The following is a 25,977-nucleotide window of genomic DNA, read 5'->3' as shown; positions in this document are numbered from 1 at the left end:
AGAAAGTGCAGAGCAAATCCAGTTACTCTGTACTGAAAATAACTCCTATAAATGCTCCCAGTACTGTGATTTATAGTGTTGGAGTTCAACACCAGAATAACTTTAGATTAAGAAAAGCAAATGGCTTAAAGAAGGATCAAACTGTGCCTTTTGCTGTTTCATCTGGGCTCAACCAAATTACAGTAAGTCCCCTACATACGAACCTTCAAGTTGCAAACTTTCAAAGATGCGAACTTGCATTCCATCAATGTCAGGCGTGAGTGAAACTGCAGCTTGCCCTCCATCTCCTGTTGTTGACAATCCTTCAGCTCCACCATCTCCCACCTCCTCTCCTTCCTCCAGTCAGTAACTCTTCTTGCATGTTGACTTGATGCCAGCCCCTGTATGCCAGCTGTTGTACTGTACTACTGTACTTTTCAAGGTACTATACTGTAAGATTAAAAATGTTTTCCTTATTTTTTTATGTTTGTTTTTTATGTATTATTTGTGTGAAGCGTATTGTAAACCTATTACAGTACAGTACTATATAGCTGACTGTGTTAGTTGGGTACCTAGGCTAACTTTGTTGGACTTAGGAACAAATTGGACTTAGGAACTCGCTCTCAGAATGGAACTCATTCGCATGTAGGGGACTTACTGTAGTGAGTTAGGTCACTGATGTGACAGTGGCTTAAGTAAAATCATCACCAGTTTTTCCCATTTTTTTCCCCCTGAAGTTAATAGTTCTGTCCAGTTTCTAAAATATGGCTTTAGAAGGAAATAGTTCCTGCCTGGGATATAGTAAATAAGCAGGAAGTTGATGTCAAAACTGACATTGGTGAGATTCTCTTGCATATGACAGACATGGCCTAACTTCATCCAAATGGCTGTGACTGACTTGGCTGAGCCTCACCAAACCAATGTTTAAAGGAACAGTAAGTGGACTTTTAAGAACTATTTTTTAATTAAAGTTCAAGTCTTTGTGAACCAGTGTACATGCCAGAATCAAACTGATGCACGCCCAGGGGTTTGCTAAAGTTAAATGTAAAGCCAAATCAGAACATCCAAATAATCTCAGCCAGTGTCTCCTTCATTCGAACCCTAACTATTGGTGTTTAGGAATCTTTGGCCAGCAGAATTTTGAGTGCAAGAAAACAAATCCAGGCGGTATCAGATTTGTAGGCAGGATGAATCTGAGTACACAGAGAATAAGATATTATTGGAAGCCACAAAAAGTGTTGCTATATCCTGTGGGCATAACATGAGGGGGGAGGTGTGTGGAAGTTAGCAACTCAAACTGAATGTCAAGAGAGGTTAAAGAAAAATAGCTTTTCCACCAGGTCTGCTTTGGTTCCCCTTTAAATCGCCTTAAAAACCTTTCTATAATGGAAGGAATAAGGGCCAGAGAAGAGAAAAAACTTCCAACCTGGGTAGAGCTACCCATAGTATGACCTACGGGACCGGGTTTATTTCCATTTTAAAATACACCAGAGCTGGTCTGCTCTCCCCCTGAGGACCAAAAGAATTCTGTTGTTGAAAATGTATCCTCTATTTCATTAGGATAATGTTCAGATCAGCAGTTTAAACACCAATAAATTAGACTAATAAATATTTAAATTAGTAATAGTTGAATTTCTTAAATGATATTGTATACTTCATTTCACAGAAAATAACATTAAATACCAAGAGGAATTTGCAAATGCGGTCTAAAAGAACATCTAGCCTGATCAGTTAATAAAGCCAATAAATTAATATGCCATTTTAAACCGTAATCTTTTGTTTTACCTCCTCCTAGCTCTGCCCTTGCAGCTTTTCTGCGTGTTGCAGAGGCAAGGCTGGTATGCATTTCACTGACCTGTAAGAGATTTTTGTATCTGAAACTAGTAAAGCTTGGAGTCTTGGCTCTGGCTTCCTTGACTCTCTGATACCTACTTTATTTAATCTAGAGCACTCGAACAGCAGCTAGAAAGGCCACCCTTCCCTGAGAAAGAAACAGGGATGCAGGTGTAACACCTGCATTCCCTCTGCTGTTGCCTGTGACACAAACTGTTTGAGCCCCAGACCATGTTAACACTTGGCTCAGAGGATAAACATTTGCTCATTTTGTCATTTTGAAAGAGAGACCCATCTTCCCCAAAACAAAGGTGGTAAACATTCTGTAGGGTGTAGCATATCTACACTTGGGTGGGGCTGGTAGCAGGGACATAATAAACAGCAAACCGCGCTATGAAAGTACCATCTTAACCCCAGGGGCCAACTTCATGCCACCCCTTCATGTCCTTCTTCCTAGTTGCCAACAGTGGGCTCAGATCTTCCTCTATCAATTTAATTCATTGAGGAATGTGGAGAGGAACACTTGTCTCCTTATGATATTTTGATTCTAAAGGCCATGGAAGGAGCATCTATTTTAAAAAAGGATGGGAATGCTAGGATGAGAAAGCTGGTGAGAAAAAAAAAAAAAGATTATATTGTCTTCTGGACTTTTCTTTGGTTAATAAGAGTCCTGAAGACCAGAGGTTACCTCAGTTCTATCTAGGTGGCATTAGACTGACATGCTGAAATGTCACTATGGAAAATTAATCAGTGCCAGCATACAGACTTGCAGACCTTTCATTCAGGAGTAGGAGGGAGAAGATAAATTTAGTCTCATCTGTGGGTCTATAAAAAATGATTTTTAAAAAAGGAAAGAGAAATTTAGGGCATCACTTAAAGGGTGCGGAAGTGAGTCCCAGAACAAAGTGTTACTTCCAGAAATTGCCATTAACTTCTCAGCACTCTGCGAAAGGTCTCTTTCTTCCCCGCCCCTGCGCCGTGGCCCCGTAGTATTTTGGAAGAACATGTGATTGCTGTCCCGGGCCTCAGCACATCCCTGCCAGGAAGATCTCCTTACTCCTGTCTAATGGACACAAGCTGTGTCGTTATGGGTCCCTCACACTCACCTTCTCTGCCCAGGTGGTCACTTGTTAGAAATGCCTTTAACTGCCTGCTAAGAGCGTTTCATGTTGGAATCAAGGACAGCTTTGAGTCTTTGCTCTGGCTCTGCTGTTATTTTGTGTTTGCTTACCAACCACTTTCCAGCCCTCTGTTTCTTTATGATTTACAAGCCTTCATTTAAAACTGATTTCCTCCCGTTTCAATGGTCTGAGTACAATGGCAGAAAAAATGCACATCCAGAGCAGAAGGAGGGAAATACAGGCATGAAACTTACAGAAAGTGCCAATGTGGTCCTTCGACTCCAACCCGATTTTGAAATCGCTTTGAAGAAGCCACAGTCTTGGGGCTCTTGCGCACAAGCCACTTTCACAGCAGTTCCCTGGCACACAGGTGTGTGCTGGCATTTCATGTGGACATTCCAATGCAGCTGGAATGTACAGAGCAGCACTGAGACCCCCGAAGTTCTAAAGTCATTTTCGCTCACATCATCAGGGGTAGAAATGACCATTTCCAGAAGGCTCCAATCTTCACTTATCACTACTATGTCCCCAGGTAACAGTGTCCAACCCGTAGTAGGAACTTGTAATATATGATGGATGGATTAATGAATTTGGGCCCTGGTGTTACCCCAATATTCTCTCTTGGCATCTAGAACAAATATTCTATTGTAATTCTTTGTATGCCTACTGGTTTTTCCTATTATACTGTGAAGCCGTGGAAGGAAGGGGCCGGGCCATGTCTCGCTCATCTCTGTAGTTTCAGAGCCTAGAAGAAAGCCAGGCTCCTAATAGCTATTCCAAAAGGAATTGACAAGTGATGAATCTGTGGGTGGATCAATCAACGGTTGAATAGGTCAGCGCCCCATTCAACTAAGTGGTCCCATCCTTGGACATTTGAACACTGCTCAACTTCTGAGGGTCTTGCTCTTTCTCAGGTCCTCCAGGCCCCCCAGAGGCTGTGACCATAGATGAAATTACAGACACCACCGCTCAGCTCTCCTGGAGACCCGGGCCTGACAACCACAGCCCCATCACCATGTATGTCATTCAAGCCAGGACTCCGTTCTCCGTGGGCTGGCAAGCAGTTAATACAGGTACCATGTTGGATGCCTGGTGCTGGTGTCTCACAGGGGCTTCTGAAACTCAGCAGAATGGACACAGCTCTGTGGCAGAAGCCGAGAGGCGTCTAGGGTCTCATTCAGACACAGCTACAGATGAGGCTTTATGGCAGTGTTTCCTATACCTCAACCAGTATACTATTGTTTATTTGATACTTTTCTTTCTACTGATTCATATTTGTTTGTTAGTTTGTTCTAAGCAATAAGTCTGAAATGATAGTAGGTCTGCTGTGTTATATTTTTGACGCACATTTTAAAATACATTAGTTATAAAAATAAAATGCATCATCTATCTGTGCATTGCCTAAAATCATATGTGCACCGCTAGTGGGGCACTTTGAAAAGCAGTGGGTTATGTTACTGTATAGTCACAGTCTTTGTAAAGTTTGTACACTGCTTTCAAGAAACCCGTATCTAAGGACTGCATGGAGCCTCTTGACTTGCTGCCCATTTTTTCAGATGGATACATGTGGGCATGAAGAGGCGTGAGATTTTGTAAAATTAAAGAATACATGTGTTGGCCGTACCACCCCTGCTGCTGTCTATACCTCCAAATTGACTCGTTCTGTTATTTTATTTAGGTTTTATTTTATTTAGGTTATTATTTTATTTAGGTTATTTAGGTTTCGTTTGAGGAAACTATGGACAAACAAGTAGTTATTGCAAGCAAGTTACACACTCTTCTAGTCTTTCCATTTTAGCTTATCTAACCTCTGAAATGGGTTTCTGTGTTTCCAGCTGAATCATTGACTTTCTGCTGAGTCACAGGAGTGTTTTAGGAAGGAAGGAAAGGAAAAATCTGGAAGTTAAGGAGATAAGAATTCTAGTCCTGACTTTGCTAATCAGCAGATTTCTATACATCTTCATTTTCCTCTTCTGTTAAATGGGAATAATAAGAATTGTTATGACCCCATGCAGAAATGGTTGTGATACTTTAAAAAAACTAAATTGCTGAATAAATATCATGCAGGAAAGGAGTGGGATGAAGATGCTGATTCTGATGACGATAATAATGATGGTTTACAAAAGAAAACAGCTGGAATCGGTTAAGCCCTTACTATGTGCCATGTGTTCTGCTAAGTGCTTTTCTTGAGTGTTCTCAACTGCACCGTGAATAGATATTGTTATTAGCCTTATTTTATGGTGAGGAAACCAAGGCATGGAAAGGTGAAGCAACTTGCCCAAGGTCGTTTGGCTACTGAGTGTGGAGTTAGGGTTGGAATCCAGGTTGTCTGACTCCAGAACCCACTCTCTTCACCTTTGGAGGGAAGGACTATATAAGTGTGGCCCCAAGGAGGCTAGAAGCCACGGAAGCCTAGTCACAGGGGCGTCAGCTTTGTCACAGGGGACGTCCCTCTGAGTCTCCTGGGCCCATTGGGAAATCTTCATAGTAATTCATTCAAAACCCAAAAGGTTGTGCAGTGAGCATAGAAGCCAAGTCCAGAGCTCCATGGCTTGTGGCATCAAGCAGGGGGCCCTGTCCTGTGTGAAGGGAGGCCTTCCCCAAATCCTGCTGGATGAACACTATCAAATTCTGCCTCTCTGACTCTTTTTCTATTCTTCATGGGCAGTTCCTTTTATGTTTACAGATTCTTTCTTTTGATATGATAATACAGTTCATTAACAGTAGTTGTGTGGATTTATAGCATTATTACTCCATTGTTATAATAAGTTACAGAGCTTGAGCCATGCAGTCAGACAAAGGTGCAAATCCAGTATGACCTTGGGCGAGTCACTTGACCTTTATGTGGTACATTTTCCTCATCTATAAAAATGAAGAGAATAATTTCACCTTACTCATAGGGTAGTTGTAAGAATTAAACAATATGCCCAACCCGATACAGAAAATGCTGAAACACATGTGAGGTGCGAACAATAGTGATTATGGTCAAGTAGCTTTGGGCTTTGAAGACTGTCTTTTGTGATGTCATCTGCTGGTGTGTGATTTGAGTTTATTAGTCTGGCCCAGAGAGGTCTGGGATTACCTCCCTGCAAGGGCTGTTTGTGCGGCTACCCTCAGACCTGCAGCAATGCCCCGAACACGGTAATGGCGATGATGATGGATAAAAGTTCTGATCCTCCTGGGCTTCCCTGGTGGCGCAGTGGTTGAGAATCTGCCTGCCAATGCAGGGGACACGGGTTCGAGCCCTGGTCTGGGAAGATCCCACATGCCACGGAGCAACTGGGCCCGTGAGCCACAACTACTGAGCCTGCACGTCTGGAGCCTGTGCTCCGCAACAAGAGAGGCCGCGATGGTGAGAGGCCCGCGCACCGCGATGAAGAGTGGTCCCCACTTGCCGCAACTAGAGAAAGCCCTCGCACGGAAACGAAGACTCAACACAGTCATAAATAAATAAATAAATATAAGCAGTCATTTTAAAAAAAAAAAAAGAAGTTCCGATCCTCCTAACATGGAATCCTACGAAACATGCTCACTTTTTGATGTCTTTCAGTCCCAGAACTCATTGATGGGAAGACCTTCACAGCAACTGTGGTGGGTTTGAACCCTTGGGTCGAATATGAATTCCGCACAGTTGCAGCCAACGTGATTGGGATTGGGGAGCCCAGTCAGCCCTCTGAGAAGCGGAGGACAGAAGAGGCCCGTGAGTAGCACCAAGGATACAGGAGCTCCTGTTCCTTAGGGAAAGGCTTTGAATCTCCCTGTTTTTCAGCCCTAACGAGGCTCTATGCCAGCCCACCCTCCCCTGGAGCCACTGTAATCATCAGAAATCAGACCAATAGATGCTCAGCTTTACCACCTGGGAGTTTCATTATTTTGTTGGTGTTTTTGTTTTTATTTTTATTTATTAAGTTTTATTGAAGTATAGTTGATGCACAATATTATATAAGTTATAGGTGTATAATATGGTAATTCACAATTTTTGAAGGTTATACTCCATTTATAGTTATTAGACAATATTGGCTATATTCCCCTGTGTGATATGTCCTTGCAGCTTATTTTGTACATAATAGTTTGTACCTCTTACTCCCCTACCCCTACATTGCCCCTCCTCCCTTCCCTCTGCCCACTGGTAACCACTAGTTTGTCCTCTCTCTCTGTGAGTCCCAGCAGTGAGTTTCAATCCAGAGTTATGTTCTCACTCTTCATTGAGTTCCCTGGTACAGGGCGAGACACTCTGCTTCGTTCTCTCAAACACCACGTCTTTCTTCACTGGTTCCTTTGTCACCAAGACTCTCCTACCAGGATTATTATTTTTTCAAATGCACACCCACACTTCAAATAAAATCAACTCACAGAAATGTCAAGTGGTAAAGAATAAGTTCTTCGGAAATGTTCAGTAAGATTTTCTTAGGGTATAAACCCCTCCCAAAAGCTAAGATTGGAAACATCCTAGTAATTCACACAAGCCTGGTCGGCAGTTTGTAGGAGCTTCTGTGTATGCAGCTTGGGTGAGCACGGGGAGAGAACAACATAAATTCATCTGCATCCCTTGTATTTGTCTCACATAGAGTGGGAGGCCTAGTGTGGGTGTGTGTGAAGGTCCCAGCTGCGATGAGGCCAAATGTTTATTGAAGGAAGAGCAAGGCCCCAGAGCAAATGGAAACTCTGACCCTACCCTTGGACACAAATCCATCTGGCTCTATTTCATTGGCTTTATCCAAGGGGACATTCCCAGTCACCAAATCTATACCCCAGCCGGACATTTTTAGATTCTGTCTGGAGTCTTTCATTTACAGGATGATACTATAGCTAATCCCCATGCTTCCTTTTCCCCTCCAAAATCGTAATTTAATGAATTCCTCTCAGCAGTCCTGAGGGGGAAGCTAGCATAATTTGCCCTCTTTTACAGAGAAAACTGGGAGTCAAAGAGGTTAAGCACAGTGAGCCAGGGGTCAACCTCTGTCCACCACTTCCTTCAACACCCAGCTCAAAACTCACCTTCCTCCGAGTAGCCGTTAGCCCAGCCTGGGCTTCAGAAGGCCTCTGCACTCCTCCATTCTGTCTGTGCTGCACTGTTGTTGGTTGTCGACATTGCTCTGTAATCGTCCTGCATGTGCTCCCACCCTCCAACTAGACTGTGAGCTCTGCACGGGCAGTGTATCATCACTTCTTTGTGTACCGCCACGTGGTTCATAAACGCCTACCCAAGCCTTAGAACCAGAACCTCAGTCCTTTCCTCATCCCCCTGGACTTTGGCCTCTAGGGGTGGAGCTGAATCATTGTTCAGTCACGTCAGATAACATGTGTGCCTCTTGTTGAATGGGAAAGAGGTAACTAATAGCAATTTCCTGGCTATGTTTCACTTCCGCGAGCTGATGCTTCGGGACCCTTGACCATACGATTTCTGATCTCAGAAGACAAAGCTGTGTGCATCCGAGTATCTGTTTAAACTGAGTCACCTCAGCCAGGCAACCTTGCTGGCCCTCCTGGCCTTTGCCACCTGACATGACTTGTTTTTTGTCTCCCGAACAGTCCCTGAAGTCACCCCAGCTAACGTCAGTGGAGGCGGAGGCAGCAAATCTGAACTGGTTATAACCTGGGAGGTAAATGAATCGCAGAACGAAAGGAACATACATTAGCCTAGGCTCTTTTATTATTTTACTCTGTGTTAAACATATATGGGAAGTTGCCTTCTCTGTTTTTAACAGCAAAAATCCATTTGAGTGCAAACACTCCCTCTCATGTGAATGGCTAGCAGGAAAAGATGGCACTTGCCCATCAGTTGCGGAGTCAAGTCTTAATTCAGTTGATCACAGGAAAAACAATCAGGAAAGGGAAGACAGCGTAAGAAAAAATGTATATATGTATAATATGCACATTAAAGAAGGCTGGTTTAGAGAAAACCAGTTTTTCTTTTTTTCCTGAATTACTGCAAGGCCAATTGATTTAAAACACCTGCCCACAATAGACTCCGTGTACCAGCACAATTTCCTAAGATTGGCTTTGCTGCAGGAGGCCTCTTGTGTAAAGTATTTTTTCACCAACGTAGAGGTGTGTTAGTCACCACTTTATTAAAAATTGATTTTGAGAGAGGAGGTCAGAGTTTCAGAAAGAGTCCACAATGATTTTGAAGGATTCTAGGCAACAGCCGCGGAAGTTCACATCTGTCATTTAACCAGAACCCCAGCAGAGAGAGAAACCACTCACTGCTTCCAGCTCAGCACTTCCGGGCTGAGAGGGGAGACCTTGCCTGAGCCAGGATGGTCCTCACTTCTTTGGTGAGCGCTCTTTCAATGAGTGTCCGTGTGACACTGGAGGAAGAATCCTACTGGATGGTACATGTTGGAAATGTTGGTTCTTAGATCAACTGTCCAGTGTCTTCCACAGTCATTTCCTACAGTGTCAGAGCTGGGTCTCCCCCATCAGGAAGCCAGGCTCTCCACTGCAGGTTTTCACTGATTTTTTTTTAACCCTGCTCCAATCCCCCCTGAATATCTCTGGTAGTCTGATGGCAAGTCCCAAATTGAAGACTCTCGACAAAGCCCCCAATAAGATAGCGTGGACACAGGGGTGTGTGTGGGGGTGGGGAGTGGAATAAAACAATGTAGCATCTGCATCAAAGTCCTGTGGCCTCTGAAGACCGCCTCCCTTTCTTCCCAGACGGTCCCTGAGGAATTACAGAACGGCAGAGGCTTTGGTTACGTGGTGGCCTTCCGGCCTTATGGCAAAATGATCTGGATGCTGACCGTTTTGGCCTCCGCGGACGCCTCCAGATACGTGTTCAGGAACGAGAGCGTGCATCCCTTCTCTCCCTTCGAGGTTAAAGTGGGCGTCTTCAACAATAAAGGAGAAGGCCCTTTCAGTCCCACCACGGTGGTATATTCTGCAGAAGAAGGTATGATGTTTCTTCAATTCTGAGATGTTGACTTTAGGACGTACAATCAATTTAGCACTCTACCCATAAACTGAAGGCATATCCTGAATCAAGAAAAGCGTAATATGAGAAATATGATTCATCACCTACCACCAATCTCTTAGAAAGACAGCAACTCCACAGTAAAAAAAAAACAAATGGTTATCCGTTATTAATTCCACTGCTAAGGACCAAAATCTCAAGTACCGTCTAAGACCTGCATGTCTACATATACATCACATTACTTTCAACAGAATTATATTTTATTTTATGCCTTTAAGTGAATGCCAAAATATAATTTGTATTTCCTCTCAATATGATTTTTCTCATAAATCATATTGTACTCAAAACTTATTCTGTTATTAAAGAATAGAGTAAGTCACAAAGCAGCGTGATTGCTCTCATTGTCATCCCCGGTGTTATCATGTTTAGGGGTTCTCACTCATTTTTACTGCCTCTGTGCTATCCCTGCTCTCAGAATACCTCTCCTAATGGTCTTCGTTTCCACTGGAGTTTGCCTTCATTGTTTCAAAGGTGATGTTCGGAATGAGACCATATTAAAAGTTGAGTCATTGACTTGGAGTAAGTGAAGAGGCAATAAATTCTTCCGTCCAGATAAAGAAGTCAGCCCCTTAGACTCGGTGGTCCTCCATGATCTAGCCCCCACCTCTCTTTTCTGCCTCAACTCCTGCCCCTCTTCCCTGCATACTCCATGTTCCAACCATATCCAAAGGACTTGCAGTTATCCAAACAAGCTTGAGCCCCTAGTATATGCTTCAACTTCTCTTAATGTTCCCTGCCTTGTCCACCTTGTGACCTCATGGTCATCCTTCAAAACTCAGCTCAAACAACCAAGGCCTTCTCTCATTTCCCCAGGCCCATGGAGTGAGGTGCTTCTCTTTTTCCTTGTGTCTTAACATTGCTCTGTTATAATTCTCATCTCAATGTATTATGAATTTTGAATTTTAGTTTTATATTCTCACTAAGGTGTGTTTCTTGAGGGCCGGCTATTTATTTTTTACCTCTGTGTCACCAGTGTCGAAACGTGTATGACACACAGACCCCTAATAAATACTGAATGAATTAACACATAAATAGAATCATACATTGTTATAAATAGACAAAACCTTAGGGGTCTCCATGTACACCATTTTCTGGAACATAATGTGCATTCCAGAGGGAGCACACAAGTTGACTGTAAATGGTACTAGATGAACCTTTAAAATTATTTAATACTTATATATTGATTTGAATTGCATCACAAAGAAATACAGCTATCAAATCAAAACCAGGATTTCATTTGTGTTACAACTCACAACATGCCTAGGTTTTTCATTAAGAAAGACCACTGAAAGGAAAATCTTTACATAAAAATGGTACACAGCTCTGGCAAAAATCTGGCAAAAAGAACTGAAATTTAGGGGACAGACTGGGTCCAGACTCTCCTTTGCAGCTGAGGAGGTTGAGGCCCACAGAGCATAGATGACTTGTACAGCCAAGCTTGTAAGACGTGCAGCTGGCTGTGCAGAACTGAACCGTCACCGGCCCTCCTGAAACTTAGTCAAGTCAGTTGACTCTCCTTTTTTCTGTCTCTCTAATTTTCGTAACCAGTGACTACGACTCTCACCTAGGACAAATGCTAATTAAGAAGGATGTATGTTAAATAAATTGCTGGCTATGAGACGTGGTGCTTAAACTTAAGTATCCTGGGTTACTTCCCTTCCACCTACCCCTAAATTTAGAAGCCAAAGACTTTGAAGAAGTCTCTTCACCACCATCTCCATCACCATCCTCTCCCAGCTGTTAATCATGGTTTCTCTGTAAAATGAGGGTTTGGATCATAATCACTAAGGACTATTCTATAATCATTGATTCTTTGCCCATATGATGCCTTTGCATCTAGAAGCCTATTCTGATGCAGCTGATAGAGTCATAACTTTTTCCATACTTACCTGCAGAACCCACCAAAGCACCAGCCAACATCTTTGCCAGAAGTCTTTCTGCAACAGACGTTGAAGTCTTCTGGGCCTCCCCTATGGAAAAGAATAGAGGTCGGATACAAGGGTATGAGGTAAGCAAGAGATAGGTGCCTTGGTTCTGGGAAAGGGTCCCTACCCCTCAGTGAGAACTTTCTACACACCCTCTGATGGGAAAAAGACCTAGAGTTCCATTTAGAGGCATTTGTTTTAGAGAATAGTTGTTTCTAAAGGAGCATGAATGGAAGCCCTGAGCATTCCACTGTGAGATTACCCGTTTCCATGGTACTCTCCAGAGAGCTCTGTCTAAATACATGCAGGTCTAAGCATGTATAAGATGGTTGGCAAAATGAGCTATGACTTCTGATACACCCAGGATCACTTGGGCTCAAAACAAGGTGGGGAAAAAGGGAGAAAGACCCAACCATGACTGTGCCAGTGTACCGTCTCACTCTGAAGCTAAGGACAAAAAGGGGGCCTTTTTAATTATCGATAATTTCTCAGCGCGCACAAAGCTCTTGGTTCTGAAAGCTCTGCTTACGACTTGCTATATAGAAAATTAACTCTGTCATAAGAATCTTGTGTATTAAAAAAAAAATCACCTGATGACGTTGGAGATATCCCTAATAGTTATGACATCCAAGGTCTTCCTTTTTAATTTCTCAGGTAAAATATTGGAGACATGATGACAAAGAAGAAAATGCTCGAAAAATACGAACAATAGGAAATCAGACATCAACAAAAATCACCAACTTAAAAGGCAGTGCTCTGTATCATTTAGCTGTCAAGGCATATAATTCTGCAGGGACAGGCCCCTCCAGTGCGACGGTCAACGTGACAACCAGAAAGCCACGTAAGAACATTCTTGCTCAGAAATATTTTAGAGATTCATCAAACATATTCCAAGTTCATTCCCCATCCCCACCTCCCAGTGATCATTTACATACTAATTGGTATCATTATGGAAGTTCAGATTTACCTTAGCATTTTAACTGAACCTTTCCGAATAGCATGCAAAATTCATTGCTCCAGAGGACAGAAAGATAAATGTTTTCTCCTCACTGGGAAGGGCCACTTCTTTTAGCTATAAATGTTAGGCGACCAACTGAATCTTTTTGCATTTGCAGTGCTGTATCTCGGCAGATTTTAGTGACCTTGAAGACACATATTAGTGCAATAGCCCGTTAAATTGCCTCCACTCGCGAATTCTAGGAAGGAGATATTCCTCAGTATCCATTGAGACTTAATCTGTGACTTCGTATATCTTAATTTTTTACAGCGCCAAGTCAACCCCCTGGAAACATCATATGGAATTCATCGGACTCCAAAATTATCCTGAATTGGGATCAAGTGAAGGCCCTGGATAATGAGTCGGAAGTAAAAGGATACAAAGTGGGTAATTTCTTTTTGCACAGGCACCTACTCCTGCTGTTAGTGGGGACAGACTGTTCTCATGAATCTTAAGAAACCTGCCCTCACTCTCCCTGACAGAGCTCTCGTAGCCTCTTTCTCCCTAACACCAAAGTGGTTTAGTCTGAGTTTTGTCAACAGCCCATGACAGCTGGTCAGGATTTAGAGAATCGCCTGTACTTTGGGCTCAGGCAGAGACAATCAGAAATAGTTAAAGACCCTGTGGTTGGGTCTCCAAAAAATCATGAAGAGCCACATTTTAAAGATTTCTACTGTCAGTTTTGTTCTGTGCTTGTCTTGATTGTATTTTTAATCAACAGTAGTAACTTCTCCCTATTACTAATGGTTAATCTTTTTTGTTCATGTTCCTGTTGTTAGGGGTATGTATACGCACACACACACGTACATACACATACATATACACAAGGATTTTTTAGGACATTCGTTTGCCTGATCCCATAAATGTTAGCCTGACTTTAAAGAACTAGAAAAGAAAATGGATGTAGCCCTGGTGCCACAATCAAAGGGCATTTTAAGTATCCTGTTTTGTTTTACTTTTAAACAACATTTGGGCAATGCAGGCCAAACAAAGCTAGTCTGCAGGATGCATCAAGCCTGCAGGCTGCTATTTGGTGACATTTTTGGATGCAGCTGTTGAGAGTAGCATAGTGACAGTGCTGTCAGGCACTAGTTACAGTTAGTAAAGCCAGGCCTGGAACTGGGAGTTGACATAGTTGGCCATAGAGCCTTAGGTGATGTGATTAGAGAGGGATTCGGAAACCCTCGCTGCTATGGACTATTTTTCCTTCATCCACGTGGCACAGTGATTTGTATTCTGCCAGCAGAGAAACATTCCCTAAGAACTAATCTTCAGACCTTTCACTGGATCCCTTTGTAAAAGCAAACTTTCTGGAAGGGTCTTACAGAATAGAGCAAAAACGACCACATTTTGGTCCTCTAGTCATTATGTGACTTTAGGTAAATCATGTAACCTCTCTGGGACTGCATTTCTCTTTTATTAAAGGAGAAATCTTCCAGTATCTTCATTTTCCCCTGAGCCTTTGCACCTCTATTCTGTCCCCCTGGGACTGCCACCTCTTACATCTGCATCCTTAATCGGCCACTTATCTTTCGGGTCTAAGATGAGAAGCCTTCCCTGATGGCCAGAGCTCTCGCTATTTGTCAGATTTTTTTAAAGTACTTTCCATCCTCTTGGGTAATTGTAATTGGCTGATGACTTATTGTGAATCCCCAGACTGTGGGCCTCACGAGCACAGTGCCTGAATGGTCCCCATGATTTCTCCAGCCAAGGATGCATTCACTATGGTGGTATTAAAGGGAGCCCTCATTTCTTGAACTCCTTAATCATTAGTCTCTTAGTGCGACATAATGGGAAAGAGTTCATCTGATCAGTTTTATGCAAGACGAGAGAGATGTGGGGTTTGGTAGGCTGGAAGATGAGAGGGGAGAGAGTAGACTCAAAGAAAGCAAAGAAAGAAGGCAAAAGTGAAGACAGACCTTGCAACTTTGGGGTCTGACCCAGGCTAACACTGCCGGGACTGAACACAGCACGAGAGAAATGCAGATGTGATCTGGGACGAATTAATTTAACCAAACCAAGGGGGAGAGTGAAAAAACAAACAAACAAACAAACAAACAAAAACAGGAGCGAGAAAGTCTTCCTCCCTGTTTCCAGTGTCGCCCAGTAGAACAGAGAGAGAAAACACAATAAAAATTCAGAAAGCTTTAGGAGTCCCTGTGGAGGGGCCAAGTTCCATGAGTGAACCTTTTACTAGATTTTAAACTCATGTTGAAGCTGGTGCTGAAATAAATTTGAAAGGCAGGGAGCTGCCTAAAGTACTTCAGGGAACCAAGCAAAATGTTAGCCGGTCAAGAAATCCTGAAGATCATCCAGCCAAAGCCCTTCATTTTGCAGATGCGAAAACCGAAGGCCATTGAGTAAAGTGACTTGGGAGTGCCCTCAGCTTTCACAGGGCAGGGATCTGTATGCAAGCTGAATTTTACTTCAGTGAACTGGGTCTAAAAGATCATAGGCATTTTTAGAAGAAGACTTGGAAAATGAGTATTATTTAGTTGCTACTTCTTTGTCTTCTTGCCTCCTCTCAGAAACTCTCATATGAGCTTGTCTTGGTAGCACTTTTCCAAGGAGGCCCTTCTTATATATATTTTAAAATTCAACAGACACTTCTGCAGAAGATTCCCTTGAGCAGCACAGAATCGGGCAGCTGTGGTGGAATCAAGCAGTATAAGACCAACACGGCGGTATTCAGCTCCCAGAAAAGAACTGGGGCTTCATGGAGGATTGGGGAAACTTTTTATTTCTATAGAACTAGAATATGACATTGGAACAAATTACAGCTGGAGAGCATGGAACCTTTTCAGATGTGAGCAGCAGATCAGATGATATAGGCTAATTTGGTGCCGGGTGTGGGGGGGATCCAAAATGTATTTATTTAATATATTCATCACAAGGGCTCAACCACAGACTTAATTTTTTAAAAAAAGAAAGAAAGAAAGAAAAAGAAAAGAAACAAAAAAGAAAAAGGACACCACAGCTTAAGATAGAGTCCTATCCAGAAATCAAGGAAAGAACAGACTATCTCAGGAAAAAAATAAGAAAGACAACACAACAAGAGCCATGGATTTAGGCATTTTTTTTTTCCCAAATGTGGTTTTTCACGTTGATTCATTGTGTCTTATAGATCTAAACTATATCTATGAAAAATAGAGTGGCACCTCCGAGTTGGGAATTTCATGCCTTAGGAAGCATCACTCATGGCTGGGTATGAAGTGTGTGAAATGCTGCAGAAACCACATGTGCTGACAGTAGAGGAAAGAGGGTTAACAAGGTCAGACCAGGTGGTAGTAAAGGGCCCTTTGTGACTTCTTCTTGATTTCCACTTCGACTCAATTCCTTCCCTGCCCTTTAGGGCTGGGACTGGAGGAGCCAGACTCCCTACACCTCCTCATTTAGATCCCAAGGAATCTCACTGTAACTGGTTATAGATATTGAAATGCTACATATACAATGTTAATGTTCAGGGATATATAGAGTTCTGTAAAAATTATGCATCTGTGTGTCTGTGTGTGTATTTTCGGTTTTCTACCTAAATTGTCGAGATTCGTGGGATTTCTGCTTGTGTAAATAGTCTCAAAAAGAAGTTGACTTTAGAAAGTTTAAGGCGCAAAATATTCTTTCAGCACAAAGTGTCAAGCTACTTTATGATACTTGAGACAAAAAGAGAGCGTCTGGTTTCAGTATCACAAACTAAACTGTCTACAGAGCCAGGCAGGTTATGTAAAGGGATTAAGTTAATTTAATCCTTTCAATAAATACTGTCAGTATACGTGCCAAGCACTGTTTTAATTCTTAATTTTGTAATAACCCATGAAGTAGGTGCAGTTATTAGCCCCAGTTTTATAGATACAGAGCTCATGGCATAGAGTTTAGTAACTTGCCTACTTCACATAGGTAGTATTTTTTTCACTGATTTATTGAGATACAGTTGACATATAACATTGTGTAAGTTTAAGGTATACACTGTGTTGATTTGATACATTTATATATTGCAAAAAGATCACCACCATAGCATTTACTAATGCCTCCATCCCATCACATAATTACCATTCCTTGTTTGTGGTGAGAACATTTCAGATCTACTTTCTTAGCAACATTCAAGCATATGGTACAGTGTTGTTAACACAGCTAGTATATTGAAGACCTGTGCTCTGAACACATGCAGTATGGATCCAGAGTCCCACCTTTTAACCACTCAGCTATTCTGCCTGCCATCAGTAAACAAATAGATCAAGTGGTAATAAAGTACTACCAAGAGAAATAACTCAGAGTGAGGGGAATAGGCAGTGCCATGGGATAGATAGGAGAGACATTATTTTAAATAAAGCACAGGGAAAGGCTCTATCAAGAGGTGACATTTCGATTGGGCCATGAAAAAAGGAGAGAGTAAGATAGGCAGCTCTCTGAGAGTGTTCCAAGCATAGTGAACAGGATATGCAAAGGTCCTGAGGTAGACACATGCCAATGTGAGAAAATAGGAAGTGTTGGAGACTGTGATAAGCTACAGAGTTTGTGATGGTCCAGGATAGGCAGTAGCTTCTCAGCTCCAGCCAATTATTGCCAGACAGGAATGTAGACCAGTGCCGCCATATCTTCCAGTTTTTAGTAGAACCCAAAACTTTATCATGTACAGTTTCTTGGTTTTTACATGTTGACATCGAACTCAAAAAAAAAAAAAAAAAATGTAAACCCACTAAGGGCCGAATAGTTAAAATATGCAGGCCAAATGTTACACATGGGCCACGAGCTTTCTACTCTCTAACCCCCCTTGTTTTGCATTCATGAAGACAGAGACCAGAGAGGGGAAGCAAGTTGCCCACAGTGGTGGCCAAGCTGGTCTTGGTTACGAATACAGGCTGTGAACCCAGACTGCCTGGGTTTGAATGCTGGGTCCCCCACTTACTGGCCATGAGACCCTGGGCACGTTGCTAAACATCTCCAGGTCTCAGATTTCTCATCTTTAAAATCAGAATAATAACAGTGCCTACCTCAAGGGGTAATCTGTATTTGCACATAGAATATAAAGTGTTCAAACACATAGTAAGCATTCAATAATGTTTGATTCTATTATCATTATTCCCACAAATTCACTCTTTCTCCTTGTCTTCCACCCTGGATTATAGGAAATGCAAGCACAGCCTTTAAGTCAATCAGCTGAACCAAGTGTTTAGTGTAAATAAAGGTTTTACAGGCCTTTATTTAGGTGCCACTGCAGTCCCCATCATTAGAAGACTGATAAGCAATGCTGATAAAAGGGCAGTTTTTTCCTGGAAGTCTTTCTTTTGGATTTACAGTTGAAACTAGTTGAATCCTCTGTGCTCTGGCAGAGGTGAATCAAAGAAGCAATTTATTCCTCAAAGCCAGGTGTGCCCTTGCATCCCATCAGCCAGCTCATGTTCCTGAAGGGCCATCATGAGAGGCTCTGACAGTCCTGAATGTGCTTCAGGGTTTATTTGAACCTGATCATTAGTGAGGGGATGCTGAGTTTGATACACCTGATGCCCTGAGAAGGAAGGGGGACGCTTATGAATCTCTCCACCTCAAGGAAATTGTGTTTTCCACCTTGTATTAGAGAGACATAAATAAAGGTGATGAAATGCCAGGAAACAAATGGGATCTAAACCGTTTTAAGGGAATTTTATGAATTTCACTTGTGTTTGATTTTTTTTGGCAGTGGTAGGGTAACCCTATGTCTCTGACCTCAGCCGATCAGAATTTACAGTGGGTCTTAGGGAAAGAAGAGCCAGTCCTGTGGTTCTCAAAGCGTGGTCCCTGGAGCAGAAGCAATGGTATTACCTGGGAACTTGTTAGAGATGCAGATTTTTCAAGTTCCCCCTAAAACCCACTAAATCAGAAACTCTGGGGTGGAGCCCAGTGTTCTGTGTTTTAATAAGCCCTCCAGGCGGCTCTGATGCAGGCTCAGGTTTGAGAACCCTGATCTCATTCATGATTCCCTGAATGAACATCCCCCGAAGATCTTTTTTAACAATGTATCACGGCCTGGACCCTTCTGCTACGGAGCCTGACTCAGGAGGGCTGGGGCGAGGCTGGAGCAGGATTTCTCAGCCTCCTCACTGGCGCCACTTTGAGCTGGATAATTCTCTGTTGTGGGGACTGTCCTCTGCATTATAGGAGGACCCACCCCCCTGTTGTGACAACCGAAAATGTCTGCAGACATTGCCAGATGCCCCCGGGGACAAAACTACTCCTCCCCGCTCCCGCCCCTGTTGAGAACCAGTGACCTGCAGCATCGGTATTTTTTACAAGCTCCCCAGGTGCTTCTAACACACAGCCAGGACCAGAGCCATTCATGTTACCCAACCCTATTTTTTTTTTTTTTTTTATTTTATTGTCAAGAGAAACGATGTGTTATGGTGATTTAAGAGTACAGGCTTAGGAGCCCTCATCTTACCACTCACCAGCTCTGTGACATCTCTGGGCCTCAGTTTCCTCATCTGCAGAAGAGAGTAACAGTGCCTGTCCTGTCAGGTTGTTGTGGCAGTTAAACATGGTCATGTCAATCGAGTGCCTGGCTCATTGTAAACATCAGAAAGTATTTGTGGGACAGTTCTCATCACAATGATCATATCCAGAAAGGCAGGTGCACCTCTCTGGGCCTTTATCTTTTGTTCATGATGGGAATCGTTGGTGACCAGAGTGGGCAATGCCAGGTGGTGAATGTACTTTCAAGAGAGCTAGTTGCCCATCTCATCACATGAACTACCAGCCTAGTCTATGACCCAGAGGAAACCAAGAAGGGAAACAAAGAGTGGCACTGTTGAAGTTACATGAGTGGCACTGTTGAAGCTACAGACACTTCTAGAGTGACAGTAATTGCCCCATAACATCCCCTCTTTTCTATGTAGCTCAAAAAGAGGTCCAGTGGGAGGAAAAAGGGGGTTATAGCCCTTGTCTTTCAGAGATGCTCTCCCTGTTCTGAAATGTCCTCTTTCCAAAGGATTAATAATAATGACAACTTTTTGCCTGATTTTTACGCCTGATTTTTTGCTTCTAACCTTTGCAGTGTACGTTTGTACCTTTTGTTCCTTTTAAGGCTTCATAGATACTGTTTCTTACATGCTTCCTTTCAGCCCTTCATTTTATTCAATCCTATGCAATCGTAAAGACTTCCCAGAAAAGTGGGTGTTATTGTCCCCATTTTACAGATGTGGGCAGTGAGGCTCAGAGCGGGAAAGTAAGTGGACCACGGTCACACAGCAGCCAAGTCTGTCCTCATGCCAAAGACCCTCATGCGTAACTGAGCTCTGTACATCCACCTTCTCCATGTGTGTTAACTGACCTCCCAGAGGTTACATGAGGCCACACAGCACGTCATTAGACTCATGCTAGCCCCGCTGCCATGCTGCACAACGCTTTAAACTCTTTCCTCATAATGAAATCAATGGTAGCTGCAGACATGCCCCTCGCTCTTAAATGAGCCTTCCAGATGCAAGTGGGCAGCCTGACAACCTCGGCGTCCCTGCGTTTCACTGGTGCCCAGAGGTGAAAGTGAAGGAATGCTCCGTCCTTGGGGCCTTTGTGAGGACAGCAGGTGATACCTTTTCTTTCCACATTGGCAGGTGTTGTACAGATGGAGCAGACAAAGCAGCACATCTGTCATTGAAACAAATAAAACATCAGTGGAGCTTTCTTTGCCTTTTGATGAAGATTATATAATAGAAATTAAGCCATTCAGTGATGGAGGCGATGGCAGCAGCAGTGAACAGATTCGAATCCCAAAGATATCAAGTAAGAATGTCTTTTTTTGCCTCCCTTCTCCCTGTCTGCCCTATCTCCTAAGCTTCCCAGTGAGTCAGGGCTAGGGTGAAATTAGGCCCGAAAAAAAATAAAGGCTAAAATAAAAGTGGACAATACCATCCCCCTTCCTCAGACCACTGGTATTTGCTGATCCCAGGTAGTTTTGTGCAGAAGACAGTTTGACTAGTTTTGACTGATTTAATCAGTTGGCAATCAAAAATCAGGTTAAAGCAGCCCCAAATCAGTCACCCAGGCTTTTCCATGTGGACCCATGTAGTTTGCATCTACAATAACCCCAAAATTACAGCTTAGAAAGTTAAAAGCGTGACTCAGGAAGAACAAGCAAAGCGTTCTTTAAAATGATCTGGAAACCTGTCCGTAGTGACACAATATAATGTCTTTGGCTGAAAATATTTTGCACTTGGCACTGTTTATTTTGAACATGTGTATGTAACATATGTACATAAATGCACATGTCTACATATAGTCAGGATTATGTTTGTTTACAAAGACTGTTGAAGAGGGTGTTCTTTTTTGAGCCAAATACATTCAACTTAGTTTTCAAATACTATGTTTGCAGATATCTCAGCAGCATATTATTTTTTGGTTTTTTTGGTATGATTTTATTTATTTGAAATTAAAAGAAAAAAAACAGAACAGGCAAATCCATAGAGGCAGATTAGTGGCTGGTAGTGACCAGCCAGCGGTGTGAATTGTGGCTTAACGGGTACTGGGTTTCCATTCGGATGATGAAAAAGTTCTGGAACTAGATAGCAGTCCCGGTTGTACAACACTGGAGTGAACTTAATGTCACCGAATTGTACACTTTAAAATGGTAACTTTTACGTTATGTGTATTTTACCACAATAATAAAGAAAATAAGATTGCCATTAGGTATCTAAGTATAGATTTTCATTGGCCTTTGGATTTAACAGTCTAGAGATAAGGGGTTCAGTGAAGGCTGGAGATATGAACTTTCAAGCCTTCAGTGGAGATACGATATTTTAAATCATGGGCAACCCTCACTACAGAGTTCTGAGCTTCAGCGCCTTTGCCAAGTGTCCATCATAGTATTTTTCAGATGAGGAAAGGGTCTAGTATTCTTGCTGATATCAAGTTTTAGTAAAGCATCCACTAAGCCATTTTAATTGCATCTATAAAATTTGGATGCCTCAAATCAGAAAAGAAAATGTTCAATGGTCATTTCACCCTTCTTCTGAATAAGCACTTGTTAATGTGAATGAACACAGAGCAGGACTTCAGGTGGGAAACCAAGGCTGCGCCAAGACATGCTCTGAATTCAGGAGTAATTTGCCAGTTTCCAGATGAGGTTTATATTTACTGCACCTTTTTTGCATACAAACACTAAAGGCATTTTTGTCTTTTAAAACACGGGGGAGAATTGGTTTCTACATGTCAGTAGAGGGCTCTGACTTCTGTTGAAAGGAACCAGATTTATGGTGAGATGTGGGAGTAATCTCCAGGCCAAAAAAACACAAGATGAGAATTTGTTTGGGGATTAATTTATCTCACTTTCTTTAAATCTGACTTCATACTTGCTTATCATTGCAAGGATTTTTTTTTTTTTTAAAGACTGACTGATGATTCTTGGTTTAATTCATTACAAAAACATTTTAAGCAATTTTATTGGTAAACTTATTAGACGATAAGGATGTAACTGAGCAAAACATGACCTCTTTGTCAAGAGGTTTTCCATTTTGTTGGTCAAAGATCTTACAATCTTGATAAAACCTCAAATGACAGTTGGTAACTTCTTACTGTGAAAAAATAAGATGTATAAGAAAAAGTTTTAAAAGTATTGAGAATATCTTGTTGGGCAAAAAAAAAAAAAAAAGGTATGTTTAGACAGGCATGAGTTGGAATCCCCATTCAGCCATTTACTAACTGGGTAATCTTAGACTTATCTTACTTCTCTGGGCCCCCATTTCCTTACCAGTTAAATGGTGTAATAACCATACCAGAGGTCCTCAGGGTTTCTATAGGAATTAAGTGTCATATGGCTCTGTGCCCAGCATTAAGCTTGAATTCGAAAGGGAACATCAATGTTTATTTTGCTGCATCATTGATATCATAGAATTTATCAGTAATGTTACCAGTCATATTGAAGTTTCTTCTCATGTTAGAGGGGGACACCCTCCTTTTACAAATGCTTAAACAGAGGTCCAGAGATGTCCACCACCTGCTCCCAGGTTCATAGCTGGGGAGTCATAGAACTGAAACTAAAAACGTCAGCAAGAGATGGTCATTTCCAGTAGACTTCAGATAGTTCTTCCGTTTCCAAAAGCCCTGGGGCCCCGCCTCCCTTTGTTGCCGGGGTGAGTAAATTTCTTCTCTCTCCAGATGCCTATGCAAGAGGAGCCGGGCCATCCACTTCCAACGCATGCACGCTGTCGGCCATCAGTACGATCATGATCTCCCTCACAGCCAGGTCCAGTTTATGACAACAGTTCTCTAAAAGACTTGCTGTTTATAATATAAGCAACATTTAGCTAGTTGTTTTGAAGACACCCAGTACTAAGTAATATTGTTGTTCGAGTACATCTTATTACTGGAAAAAAAAATGTTTTTTGCTTCTTTAGGAATGGCATTCTACAGTACTTCCTCAAAGCAAATCTAGCTTTGTCTGAAGTTTCTTTGGAAACTCTGCAATGCACTGAAGACATCTGTAATATGATGTTACCAAAGCAGTTTACATATGTCCTTATATGCATATTTTTTATTATATATTTAGTGTTTTATAGAATTTTTTAAAGTTAACATGAAATGTAGATATTAATTTTTTTCCTCTGCTGTAAAATGCTATGGGCAACACAATCATACGGTTATTATTTGAAAATAGTTCCTTTAAAGACAGAGTTGGAAACTCACCTTGGTAAATACATTGCAGATTCCTTGTACAGTTTTATAAAGGTCTAGTGGCAGAACAGCTGAAGACTTGGTCTGTAACTCAAGGCTGCTGTATGGAAATGACTCTTGGGATGACGAATGCACTGACTCAAGTCGTTTTGCCATGTACAATATGCTTTCCAGCCCTGTTGTGAATTCTGTTGTTCAACACAACTTGAGATGGTTTCAGGAATGGCTGCAATCTCAAAACCTAAACTAACTGCCCAAGAGGTACCTTGTGCAATATTCCCATCCCTGAATTTAGCATCCTACGGTAAGACTTTCTTTTCCCTCGACTCAGTTAACATTGTCTTTGTAGTAGTAGCATTATCTTAGACATGACATTGGAAGTTAAATATCCTGTAGTAACATAGACCAAAAGTTAATAGAGTCAACCATGTCTTTCGAAGGATAAAAGATAATTTTACTATCTTTAAATGTATCTGTCTTGAATGTACATTTAACAACAAAAAGGGTAATTCTCTGTTGATGGATTCGTAACTTCTTTACAAAATTTCTTATAGATAATATGTGTATCTCTTTAATAATAGAGCCCTTCTTTTGAATCAAAATTATGTATGGAGTCTGGCAGATTTCTCCTATTTCAGCAACTAGCTGCCACAAAGAATTTTTTTCATGACTCTATAAAAGATCTTTAGTACAATGGTGTGGTATCTCGGTGATTCTCCTGCTTTGCAATAGGTAGCCTTGTCGCTTTACAAGCTTCATCTTCTACGTCTTAAAAATCACACATTGGAAAATGACAATATCAACAAAACTGTATTCTTATGAAAAGAACTATTTGTAATAATGGGGGAGGTTTTGTAAGCTGACACTAGTGGAACAGTGCATATAAAAGGTAATGAAATTTTCTATAAAAATTTTCACATGTAAACACGCTGCCACCTTTTCTTCTTTCTCAGAGAGCTCAAGTTTGCCTGTAATTTGTCATTTTTCCTTAACTTTTCAACCTTCTAGCTATATTTATCCAATAAAGTCATAATCAGGATTCCACTTGTGTAAAAACTAGGGTGGTAACTGGAAAAATATATTGTCAGTATTTCAAGCTGTGTTCCTTTCTTAGTTTCATATGGTTACTTCTATGTTAAAACAAAATTTAAAATCACATGCAAAAAAAAAATCAACAAAATAATAAAATGAATGAAAAAAAAATGATACCCCAGGTAGTTCCCAACCCCAGTGTAAATGATATTTACCAGTGATCTAGCATATGTAATCTCTTTTTAAAGGTATTGTTAATAAATATTCTGTCATTTGTAAAGATACTTGTCTTTTGGGAGCATTTTTCCTGCCTGCCTGTCAGGGAATTTGTTAGCTCACCCTTGTGCTAGTTACAATTTAAGATCATAGAGGGACTCAGAAGTCTCTGGCCACGATCCAAAGCTAGATGACCCAGAGCTCTTCCTTTGGAACTGACAACCCTGAAAACATCATTGCAAATCCTCTTTGGAGGTAGAGAGGGACAAAAATCCACAAATAAATGTCCTGAAGATCAAACTTGAATAGATCCTCTGGATTAGCTAAGTCTTTTCTGTATTTAATCTAAGGCTGTCTGTTGTTTTAAGGTTTCCCCAACCACGCTGCTAAAAGGATAGAATCTAAACTTGAGGCCCTTCTTAATCTAATAACAACTTAACTCTGTACCCAGCCACACAGAGTCCTCACTGGCCCCTGAACACTGCTTGCTTTTGGTCTCACCTCTGTGCCTTTTGGGCATCTGGCTGCCCCTTCCTGAAATACCCCCCACTGTTCTTTATCACCTGAATCCCCACTGTCCTAGGGTAGGCTCGTCTGTGAAGCCTTCCCACACTCCAGTCCTCGGTGACATCCTTCCTCTGAATGAGCTGTAAGCCCTGTCGATACCCCTCATTTAGTAATTAATCAGGTACTACTTTTGGAAATCTCTTGTACTGTTATCTTGCATTTTAACTTAACTCCTGTATTGTTACCTAATTTTCCTTGTATGTATGCCTTGTCTTCCCAACTAGATTGTAAGCTCCTTGAGGGCAGGGACTTTGGTCTTATCTTCCATGTACTCTCCATAGTGCCTAGCACAGTGCCTTGCAATAAATAATCATTGATTAATTGATCAAAGGGGTCTTTGAAGTAGCATTTTGCATCAGTTGCCTACCTGTGTGCCCTAGTGAACCAATCAGAGGAGACTGTGTCACTATTTTGCAAGGTGGCAGAAAGTGTCAGAAGGCCTGGCTTCTGACTTGATGCCTTGAAAAAGTCCTTTAATCTCTCAGCTTCATCATCTGATAAATGAGGCCCTGGATTAGCTGAGTCTGACCGAGCTCAAGATGATTTTTAAAAGTGCCCCGTAGACACCTTCACCCAAACGTGTCTGATTTGTTGGTTTCCATGGTTGTTGCAGGTTAGGCTCATTGGCTGCAAGCAACAGAAGCAACTCTGGATAACCTGAGCAAACAAAAAGGAATGACCCTGGTCAGATAACAT

General features: G+C 41.8%; 1 protein-coding gene across 12 annotated transcripts in view; it reads left to right on the top strand.

Moving 5' to 3' along the window:
- Positions 1-25,573, top strand: part of CNTN4 (contactin 4) — a 956,080-nt gene extending 930,507 nt beyond the window's left edge. For 11 of the 12 annotated variants that reach the window (XM_068558505.1, XM_068558506.1, XM_068558508.1 and 8 more), the window contains 9 exons: positions 3,848-4,006; positions 6,484-6,633; positions 8,466-8,536; positions 9,594-9,828; positions 11,805-11,917; positions 12,489-12,675; positions 13,102-13,214; positions 20,412-20,580; positions 22,951-25,573. In XM_068558505.1, coding sequence (XP_068414606.1) covers positions 3,848-4,006; positions 6,484-6,633; positions 8,466-8,536; positions 9,594-9,828; positions 11,805-11,917; positions 12,489-12,675; positions 13,102-13,214; positions 20,412-20,580; positions 22,951-23,051 — 1,298 coding nt within the window. In that variant the 3' untranslated portion in view covers positions 23,052-25,573. The remainder of the gene's footprint in view (positions 1-3,847; positions 4,007-6,483; positions 6,634-8,465; positions 8,537-9,593; positions 9,829-11,804; positions 11,918-12,488; positions 12,676-13,101; positions 13,215-20,411; positions 20,581-22,950) is intronic. The other variant, XM_068558516.1, reaches the window with a different exon arrangement.
- Positions 25,574-25,977: the final 404 nt, after the last annotated feature.

Source organism: Eschrichtius robustus, chromosome 12, assembly GCF_028021215.1.
Source record: "Eschrichtius robustus isolate mEscRob2 chromosome 12, mEscRob2.pri, whole genome shotgun sequence".
NCBI classification, from domain to species: Eukaryota; Metazoa; Chordata; class Mammalia; order Artiodactyla; family Eschrichtiidae; genus Eschrichtius; species Eschrichtius robustus.
Note: the sequence above shows the minus strand (reverse complement) of the source record. Positions and strands in the feature narration are given on the sequence as shown.